This window comes from Glandiceps talaboti, chromosome 6 (assembly GCF_964340395.1).
Source record: "Glandiceps talaboti chromosome 6, keGlaTala1.1, whole genome shotgun sequence".
Taxonomy (NCBI): Eukaryota; Metazoa; Hemichordata; class Enteropneusta; family Spengelidae; genus Glandiceps; species Glandiceps talaboti.
Window position 1 is genome coordinate 15,808,815 of NC_135554.1, and position 11,983 is coordinate 15,820,797.

Below are 11,983 nucleotides of genomic sequence, written 5' to 3' on the forward strand. Positions count from 1 at the left end.
ACAGTCTCTACTTGACATATGAAGTAAGTTTATTTTTTTTATATTTTTTTTTATTTATTTTTTTTTTTTAAAACTTGAATCGTCCAAATAAATTCGGAAATTTGTTGAATGGTTGCCACAAGAGCAGCGCCCTAGTGCCCTAGTGTTGAAGAAGCAGGAGGAAACCGGAGTACCCACGGAAAACCTGCATTGTTCAGCAGGGCCAAACTGAGCATCACCCTTCTACATGCAGACCTGGTTAAATTTTAATCAAACCCAGCCAACACCTTGTGGGTTCTAACCCAGGCTGCAGAGGTAAAAGGTGTACGAGCTAACCGCTCGGCCACCGACAACCCAGAATACAGTAATTTCTGGGAGGGTGGTGAATATGGAATGTGAGTAATGAAATGTCTTCTCTCTTAATCTTTTCATCACAGTAAAGGTTTGAACGTGCTTCAACTGTTCAACCTTGTAAGGATGCACAAAGACAGTGATAGCATGATATATGGCATGACTAGACACATCTCAACTTGGCAGATATGTTGCTCTGGTGCTAGGTTTGCTTGTATCCATTCCTAATCAAGTGTCAACATTCCCTTCACAGTCACCGTCACATATGCTAGATATTGAAATATCCTGTATAGAGTTTCAAATTACATGTATGATACTGGTGTTTTTAGCGTGACATATATTGCGGACTGACCATCCACAAAATAGTACACCAACGTGCTTCACCAGTGGAGTACTGACCAAATTGTCATACCAATGTATACTTTACAGTGTGAGAAGGCCTCTCAGATGTATTTTGTGAGCTTTCTCAGCAGTTAATGTTGTATAACTTCACTCGTGTACCAGTTTGAGAAGGCCTCTCAGTTGTAGCATGGTGATCCTTTCCATCACTTGTGTACCATGACCTTAGCCTATGCAACAGTCATCATGTAGACTCCAAATTTGCCCCACTGAAGTACCAGGATCTTGATCTCTCTGGTGTAGTTCGGTCGTCCATGCTGTCATCTCTATCATCATCCTTTGCCAAGTGTTCCATAGCTAAGAGCCAAGTTCAGACCTACCACAGGCCCAACAGTACTCAACCAGCTTATAAGGTAATTGTTGCTGTAAGAGATTGAAAATAGAGTATATATAATAAAAGTTGATGGTTGATGATGAATAGAAGTTCTACTTTAGACAACATATCTGTCATTGCCTGGTGGCAGCTATACCGAGAAATTATCAAGGACAATGAATTCTACCTTACCCCTATTTGTAATTGCCTATATTTACCCTCTGTGTTATGTTCAAGTGTTGTGATTGCAGTGTGAGTATACCTACATCGTTACCAAATATTCCATGTATTGTAAATTTATATACTTACTCTTGGCATGACCAGTCTATTCCAATGGCTTGCATCATATCTGCTGTATGACATGGATGTAGCTGATAGAATGGTCTGCATAGTAAGGGATGCTCCTGGTAAAAAAAGAGACCATTATGAACTGTTACAATGATTTGCACAATTTTTTGACTATAGTAGAATTTCACTGTTCTTATACTCAGATTGCTTGTTATAATTTCACACGCCATATTTGTATCTTATAATCTTTTGTTGTTCTTAGAAATGTTTTGTTTCATTTATGTTCTCATGTAATTACAGAATTGTATAACATATACGACAGTATACAGTATTGGACAACATATACGACAGTATACAGTATTGTATAACATATACGACAGTATACAGTATTGGACAACATATACAACAGTATACAGTATTGTACAATATATATACATCAGTATACAGTATCATCGTACATGATACCCGTTATGGCTGTATTTGTGCATGATAACAAACACAATGACATTGATAATTTTGTTGACATGGAATGGCTGTATTTGTTGACTCAAAGATGCAGGGATAAAGTACATTTTTTCACTATTGCAATGCTAATCAAAGGAAAATGAGAAGTCCAGTCAGCCTTCTTCCTGTCCTGTATTGATTACTGCTATCAACTATTTTATAACAATTAAATAGTTGGTAATTAATTAACTTTGTAAAAAAGCCTACTTGACATGTGAGTTTCCTGCAAGGGTTTATGGGAGACCCTCATGTGGTGTGTGTGACAGCATATTTATCACAATTTCTTTGTCTTGTATAAAATCCACGAAACTAAGGGTGCTTTACCTGCTGTGTAATAAATGACCACCTATCATCACTAATTCTGGACTGATAACTGCCTGGTACATTGTTCCAAACTTCCTCCAGTGACAGGAGTTTTCCATCTATGGACAGAATAGTATCCAATATAAACATGACTTAGGTCTGTGGTATGACATGTCATCAAAATTGATGTATAAGAAACATGATAAATCAGTCATTTTTGTGAAGAGTGTACATGTAAGGTTTTGCAGGGGTAAGCCCCATTTCTTGCACATGACCAAATTAATAGAGTAACCCCCCCCCCCCTTTCCTCCCAGCCATACACAGTAAAATTCTTTCAAACCGTGAGAAGTGACCTGAGGTTGTTCTATATTATTGGCTGACGTTTGCTAGAGTCTGTTTTCTAACTCTGTACATATTTTGTAAACTAAAGGATGACAAATCTACCATTCCTTGTATTTACTCTCTACACATTTCTAGTGAAACAATTATGTCATATTGAACTTTGTTTTGAAATTCCTTTTGTTTCCTTCTTAAACTTCCTCCACAGGAGGCACAAGTTATTGATATATTTTTAGATTTCAAACTTTGTTTTGAAATTAAAATATTCTCCTTTTGTTTTCTTCTTACTTCCTCCACAGGAGACACAAGTTATTGATATATTTTTAGATTTCAAGTTTTGATTGATTCATTTATTTGGCAATGAAATATTGCAAAAATTTTACAGATGAAATTCCTGCCAAGGATAACACAAGAAAGCAATTAACTCTTGTTTTCATTGTGGTCCTCAAAATGGATTTCAAAATGATGGTGAGGAAAAGTAAAATGAGTGCAAGTTCAAATATACTCATATCTTTTGTACATTTTGAACTTAAAAATTCAAAAAATACCAAAACCAGATATCATTATAAGATTCATTAACATGGAAAAAGTACAGAATTTGAAAACATAACTACCTACCTTCTTTTGAAGCGTTAAAATATAATACAGGAACAGAATAACTAAGGCTATACAAGACATGGTATTCATACTGACATAATGATATGGATCCTGGTGTCTGGATGGTGGCATTGTCATCCTGTTGAAAAAAAAAACATTTAAGGCAGGAAGTTAAACAAAAACAAAAGAAAATATATATGACAATGTGAGGGCGCTAAAACTGCAATAGAATTCATGAATGCTTGCAACTATGATGTAACAGCTAGCCCCTCATATACTACAGCCGTGTTGTAAACTGACTGAACAAATGCAGTTTTACCTGCAGTATATATCAGTTACAAGACTGACAAGGATGTGGATGATGGTTGCTAGTTCTTTTCAAGAGATGATTTTTTTAAAAGCCCATTATTTTGTAAATTCCAGGCTGGGACACAGCTCTCTCTATTCCATGTATCAGTTTTTGGATGAGATATCCACTATTCTTTCCTTCAGAACCACTTTTCTTTATCTTTTCTGAACAAGTATTTTTTTTACAGCAAAAGTCCTATCCTAATCTGACATCAGCCTTCATAAAAGTCAATTATTTTGAAATCAGTGTCTGCAAGATGTATAATTTATGTTTTATGCATATATGCTGGTTTGTGAAATCTTACTGTATCTTCCAACAGATCTTCTCAATCGTTTTTTATCTGTCAGGTTTTGTGTTTTTAGTTAGCTCTGGATTTATATGCTATGGGGTTTTGACACGTCTTCTCGTGTCGTAACCCCATAGTGTATAAATCCAGAGCTAGTTTTTCGTATATTGATGTGTTCATGTGACTTCATAAAACACTGAACATCATCTGTGACCACATGTGGACAACAGTCTTGTAAATTATTCATATAACCTTTGACATTCCATCATGTTGCCATAACAGCTGGTACTATTAATTTGCATAACAAAAGAAAGGATAGCATCATGCCTAGTTTTGAACAATTGTGACTAATTACATTAATTAATGGACTTGTTCCTTTTGTGATTTCAAGGTTCATCAGACAGTGAGTGTCTTTGGGTTTGACATTAATTTACATGTGAATAAATAACTGCAGTCTATGAAACTGATACTAGATTTGGAATTAACACTTGAGTAAAAAATATCAGTTGTAGAGTTATTGAAACAGTCCTGAAAAAAAGAATGATCCTAAATCATGAATACCCCCCCCCCCCCGTATATATAAACACACTGTATTCATACATACATACATACATACATACATACATACATACATACATCCATCCATCCATCCATCCATCCATCCATCCATCCATCCATCCATCCATACATACATACATACATACATACATACATACATACATACATACATACATACATACATACATACATACATACATACACACACATATATAGATATATAGATAAATACATTGACAATACATGCGCTACACATTTCAGTGAAACAACTGTTTTTTGTTTTATTTGGTACATTCATTTTGCAAGTACATGACAATTGTAAGAATGAATGTGAATGGATTCAGGATTCATGGTAATACACAACTGATGATGCTGATGAGAATTTAGTCACTGGAAAATGTTTTTTTTGAAAATTTTTTCTTGACTTGCAGCAATGTAGAAATGTTTGTATATAGATACATGATTATTATTCAATATCCCAAAGAATTATTAATTAGCATATTGTGTTCTTTCTCTCTTACATGAAATAATGGCAAAGCTGGAGATGATCACCATGTCGAAATAAGATATTGTAAATTGTGTGAAATTTTGTATCTGACGAAGTAGTTGATAATAAGCAGTTAGTAAAACGTATAGTATGCGACCACCTATCAAATTAATTGGCATGAAAAACTTCACCTGCTTTACCTCGTGAATTATGGTTTCTTCTTCATCAATTGTTACCATGGCAATACTGTCATTTTCATCACTATTAGTATGCATCACCTCTTGTCCATCTCTAAGGAGTTGATGTAAATTTTTCTTTGTCAGAAATCCATAACCTTCTCTCTCCTACAAAGAAATCGACCACAAAAAAAAGTGTTTCAATTCCTTGGGGGAGAATTTCATCTTTTGTTTCAGGAGTCTTTCATGAATGTTATTTGACATGCCTAACAATGTCTATTTTTATCCTGGCAGACATATCAATATTCCAAGTGTTAATACCAGAGGTCAATGGCCTTTATGCCTGCCTCATAATTCAGGGACCTGAGCTACGTGACTGGCGTGAAATTGTATACTGCCCTCTATAGAGCAATATAGGCAATGTGTTTGTGGATTTGGGACGTACACAAACAAACCAACTTGCACCCACACCCTAAATACATCAGTTTTACTATCTTCAAATTTAGAAATCTCTATTTTTGGGAATGTTTTCATTTGTAATTAAGCATTTTCATGCTTCCCTGTTCTCGTTGTATGTGAGTGGTGCTGTACTGTCAGTATTAAATTCTGGTGCTTCAAACTGTACCTAAATACTTCAAGTGGGACATACTAGATGTCTTTGGTGAGGAAAGTGTTGCAATGAAGAAATAAACATTTACAAACCATGTATGCAATTAAGCTATCTGAGAATCTCACTTGGTAATTACCCACAAGTCTACACTGTTCATCTGTGTGGGGGCATAAAAGTTAGGTCAGTTTGACGGGATTTTGATATCAGGCTAGAGTTTGATGTAGGTCAACAATATATACATATTTTAGTCAAGTATATCCTTGTCAGTTATATTTTACAGTAGCCTACCTGTAGACTTGAACCACTATCACTACTACACTATTCTGCTATCCTAACTGTAGCCTACCTGTAGACTTGAACCACTATCACTACTACACTATTCTGCTATCCTAACTGTAGCCTACCTGTAGACTTGAACCACTATCACTACTACACTATTCTGCTATCCTAACTGTAGCCTACCTGTAGACTTGAACCACTATCACTACTACACTATTCTGCTATCCTAACTGTAGCCTACCTGTAGACTTGAACCACTATCACAACTACACTATTCTGCTATCCTAACTGACATTTTTTTGAATTTTTCATAATCGTTCCCAAGTCTACCCTGGTGATCTATTCAGAGCTAGTATAGATAACATGTGCAAAACAGAAGTGTAAATTTGAATAGAATCGACGTACATGGGTCAATGGCATCTAATTATGGATTCATCCTGTGGCCTAATTGCGCGATATAAATAAGTCTAATTATGTACTCAACCAATCACGTAAGGAATTCCATTTGAGACATGGTAATTGCGCAATTTAAATATGTCTAATTATGTATTCGACCAATCACGTTGTATATAGGAATGCCATTTGAGACTAGCTCTGAATGGTTGTTAGAATAGACTTGGAATGATAGCAAGAATTCAACAAATTGAAAATGTCAGTTAGGATAGCTAGCAGAATATAGTAAATAGTCTTTAAAATTAACAGATGGAATAATTTAAATTTTACAGTGTAATTACCTTCTCATAAAGTTTTTGAAAAGTCCAGAGACTTTGCTATCTGGCTTGACAATGTCGGTCACCAGAAAAGTCAAAATCAAGCCAGTATGTCGACAATGTCAGTCACCAGAAAAGTCAAAATCAAGACACTATGTCGACAATGTCGGTCACCAGAAAAGTCAAAATCAAGCCAGTATGTCGACAATGTCGGTCACCAGAAAAGTCAAAATCAAGCCAGTATGTCGACAATGTCTGTCACCAGAAAAGTCAAAATCAAGCCAGTATGTCGACAATGTCGGTCACCAGAAAAGTCAAAATCAAGCCAGTAGGTCTACAATGTCGGTCACCAGAAAAGTGAAAATCAAGCCACTATGTCGACAATGTCGGTCACCAGAAAAGTCAAAATTAAGCCAGTATGTCGACAATGTCGGTCATCAGAAAAGTCAAAATCAAGCCAGTAGGTCTACAATGTCGGTCACCAGAAAAGTCAAAATCAAGCCAGTATGTCGACAATGTCGGTCACCAGAAAAGTCAAAATCAAGCCAGTATGTCGACAATGTCGGTCACCAGAAAAGTCAAAATCAAGCCAGTATGTCAACAATGTCGGTCACCAGAAAAGTGAAAATCAAGCCAGTATGTCGACAATGTCGGTCACCAGAAAAGTCAAAATCAAGCCAGTATGTCGACAATGTCGGTCACCAGAAAAGTCAAAATCAAGCCAGTATGTCGACAATGTCGGTCACCAGAAAAGTCAAAATCAAGCCAGTATGTCGACAATGTCAGTCACCAGAAAAGTCAAAATCAAGCCAGTATGTCGACAATGTCGGTCACCAGAAAAGTCAAAATCAAGCCAGTATGTCGACAATGTCGGTCACCAGAAAAGTCAAAATCAAGCCAGTATGTCAACAATGTCGGTCACCAGAAAAGTGAAAATCAAGCCAGTATGTCGACAATGTCAGTCACCAGAAAAGTGAAAATCAAGCCAGTATGTCGACAATGTCAGTCACCAGAAAAGTGAAAATCAAGCCAGTATGTCGACAATGTCGGTCACCAGAAAAGTCAAAATCAAGCCAGTATGTCGACAATGTCGGTCACCAGAAAAGTGAAAATCAAGCCAGTATGTCGACAATGTCGGTCACCAGAAAAGTCAAAATCAAGCCAGTATGTCGACAATGTCGGTCACCAGAAAAGTCAAAATGAAGCCAGTATGTCGACAATGTCGGTCACCAGAAAAGTCAAAATCAAGCCAGTATGTCGACAATGTCAGTCACCAGAAAAGTCAAAATCAAGCCAGTATGTCAACAATGTCGGTCACCAGAAAAGTCAAAATCAAGTCAGTATATAGCCAGTCTCTGGGGTAGTCCACCAAGATAGCTATATGTCGCTGATTCAATAACTTTTGAAGACATTTGATAAAATTCACATCTTTTTATCATCAGTATATAAAACTTCCTATTACAACAGGTCAAAGGTCATTCAAACACAGGTACTGCATAATGTCCCTCTGAACATATTGTACAAACATTGTTTATTATCTTATGCCCATCTCATCAATGTTATTTTAAAATATTTCTATTTTAGATTCAGATAATAAAATAATCTAAAGTGACTACAATTATGTACTTTTATTTCAATTGTTCTATTTATTTATTTATTTATTTATTTATTTATTTATTTATTTATTTATTCATTCATTTATAATTTAGTATTATATTATATAATTGCAGAGGACATAAGCTTTTCTAATTTGATCAAATTTTGTTACATTAAAAATAATGCATTTTGTTCTTCTTGATGTGATTGGTCGACATATACGTTTCATTTGAAGCTATAGGGCATGATTTAATGTTAGATCAATATAAATAAGATTATAAGTTGAATTGTATTCATTTTACTGTTGCACATTAATACTTGTTGAAACTGTATGTAACAGGTGCTAACAGTGCAAAGGAATGTTATTATTAGTATTTGTATACATAACCATACACACTGTACAGTCTGTAATCTGTCTATATTCAATGTACAGTCTATAATGTCTATATACACTGTACAGTCTATAATCTGTCTATATACATTGTACAGTCTATAATGTCTATATACACTGTACAGTCTATAATCTGTCTATATACACTGTAGTCTGTAATCTGTCTATATACACTGTACAGTCTATAATCTGTCTATATACATTGTACAGTCTATAATGTCTATATACACTGTACAGTCTGTAATCTGTCTATATACATTGTACAGTCTATAATGTCTATATACACTGTACAGTCTATAATCTGTCTATATACACTGTAGTCTGTAATCTGTCTATATACACTGTACAGTCTGTAATCTGTCTATATACAATGTACAGTCTATAATCTGTCTATATACACTGTACAGTCTATAATCTGTCTATATACACTGTAGTCTGTAATCTGTCTATATACACTGTACAGTCTATAATCTGTCTATATACACTGTAGTCTGTAATCTGTCTATATACAATGTACAGTATATAATCTGTCTATATACACTGTACAGTCTATAATCTGTCTATATACAATGTACAGTCTATAATCTGTCTATATACAATGTACAGTCTATAATCTGTCTATATACACTGTACAGTCTATAATCTGTCTATATACACTGTAGTCTGTAATCTGTCTATATACACTGTACAGTCTGTAATCTGTCTATATACACAATAGTCTATAATCTGTCTATATACACAATACAGTCTATAATCTGTCTATATACACTGTACAGTCTGTAATCTGTCTATATACACAATAGTCTATAATGTGTCTATATACACAATACAGTCTATAATCTGTCTGTATACACTGTACAGTCTGTAATCTGTCTATATACACAATACAGTCTATAATGTGTCTATATACACAATAGTCTATAATGTGTCTATATACACAATACAGTCTATAATCTGTCTATATACACTGTACAGTCTGTAATCTGTCTATATACACTGTAGTCTATAATGTCTATATACACACTAAAGTCTATAATGTGTCTATATACACTTCAGTCTATAATCTCTATATGCACTGTACAGTCTATGTCTATATACACCGTAGTCTATAATGTGTCTATATACACTGTACAGTCTATAATCTGTCTATATACACTGTACAGTCTATGATCTGTCTATATACACTGTACAGTCTACAATGTGTCTGTATACACTAGTCTATAATCTGTCTATATACACTGTACAGTCTATAATCTGTCTATATACACTGTACAGTCTATAATCTGTCTATATACACTGTACAGTCTATAATCTGTCTATATACACTGTACAGTCTACAATGTGTCTGTATACACTAGTCTATAATCTGTCTATATACACTGTACAGTCTATAATCTGTCTATATACACTGTACAGTCTATAATCTGTCTATATACACTGTACAGTCTATAATCTGTCTATATACACTGTACAGTCTACAATGTGTCTGTATACACTAGTCTATAATCTGTCTATATACACTGTAGTCTATAATCTGTCTATATACACTGTAGTCTATAATGTGTCTATATACACTGTACAGTCTATAATCTGTCTATATACACTGTACAGTCTATAATCTGTCTATATACACTGTACAGTCTATAATCTGTCTATATACACAATAGTCTATAATCTGTCTATATACACTGTAGTCTATAATGTGTCTATATACACTGTACAGTCTATAATCTGTCTATATACACTGTACAGTCTATAGTCTGTCTATATACACTGTACAATCTATAATGTGTCTATATACACTACAGTCTATAATCTGTCTATATACACTACAGTCTATAATGTCTATATACACTGTAGTTTATAATATGTCTATATACACTGTACAGTCTACAATGTGTCTGTATACACTAGTCTATAATCTGTCTATATACACTGTACAGTCTATAATCTGTCTATATACACTGTAGTCTATAATGTGTCTGTATACACTAGTCTGTAATGTGTCTATATACAATGTACAGTCTATAATCTGTCTATATACACTGTACAGTCTATACTCTGTCTATATACACTGTAGTCTGTAATCTGTCTATATACACTGTAGTCTGTAATCTGTCTATATACACTGTACAGTCTATAATCTGTCTATATACACTGTACAGTCTATAATCTGTCTATATGCACTGTAGTCTATAATCTGTCTATATACACTGTAGTCTATAATGTGTCTATATACACTTCAGTCTATAATGTGTCTGTATACACTAGTCTATAATCTGTCTATATACACTGTACAGTCTATAATCTGTCTATATACACTGTACAGTCTATAATCTATCTATATACACTGTACAATCTATAATCTGTCAATATGCACTGTAATCTATAATGTCTATATACACTGGTAGTCTATAATGTGTCTATATACACTGTACAGTCTACAGTGTGTCTGTATACACTAGTCTATAATCTGTCTATATACACTGTACAGTCTATAATCTGTCTATATGCACTGTAATCTATAATGTCTATATACACTGGTAGTCTATAATGTGTCTATATACACTGTAGTCTATAATGTGTCTGTATACACTAGTCTATAATCTGTCTATATACACTGTACAGTCTATAATCTGTCTATATACACTGTACAGTCTATAATCTGTCTATATACACTGTACAGTCTATAATCTGTCTATATACACTGTACAGTCTATAATCTGTCTATATACACTGTACAGTCTATAATCTGTCTATAATACATTCTCTAAATTTACAGTTTCTATATATGTCAGTACAGTGAACCTAAATTGCAATGTGAGTCTTTAATTAGCATAAAGTAGTGTAATATATTATACCCAATCTCACATACTGTATCTGACTTCAATCCCTGCCACTGCAAAATTGAAATTTACTGAACATTTTCTCAACTAAAATAATTCATTCAAACAATAAAAAATTGCTTCTATAAAACGTTCATTTCCGGATGGAAACATTGTATCTCTGTGTTCATGCACCTACATGAGAGTTGGGTGCTCATGAGTGTAGCACGTACGTCACTGAATGTAAAGCGACAGGTCCTAACTTGCAAACAGACTAAAATAACTCCTGTGTTTATTTAATGTAATAGTCTGATGAGATTTCTCACTTGCAGACCTTGTTGTCGTACGTTGACCTCACAACTATAAAAAGGTCAAAGGAGGAAAGATGTACGGTGCGATAACGCTAAATTATCAAAGTTTCAGTTTAAGCTTCGATGTGCAAGCTAGCTTTCTGTATATTTATTATTATCGGAGTCTTCTTCAATAGATATTATTAATACAACAGTAACAACAGATATATTGGTATATTAATTATGATTTATAATCCTGATAATTCTACTAAAAGTCTCTTTTTATTATCAAAACATCAAGGGTTTTTTAAACGCTCCCACTGTCACTAATTTGAATTCCTATTAAACATGAT

The 11,983-nt window shown here is 34.2% G+C and overlaps 1 protein-coding gene across 1 annotated transcript; it reads right to left on the minus strand.

Moving 5' to 3' along the window:
* Positions 1–621: 621 nt before the first annotated feature.
* Positions 622–5,696, minus strand: LOC144436899 (ubiquitin-like-conjugating enzyme ATG10). Its single transcript, XM_078125761.1, has 6 exons — positions 5,676–5,696; positions 4,954–5,097; positions 3,095–3,212; positions 2,159–2,256; positions 1,352–1,446; positions 622–1,092 (listed from the first exon to the last, which is right to left on the minus strand). Exons 1-6 carry the CDS (start codon positions 5,694–5,696, stop codon positions 1,002–1,004), a joined length of 567 nt encoding a protein of 188 aa, XP_077981887.1. The 3' UTR covers positions 622–1,001.
* Between the last annotated feature and the right edge of the window lie 6,287 nt (positions 5,697–11,983).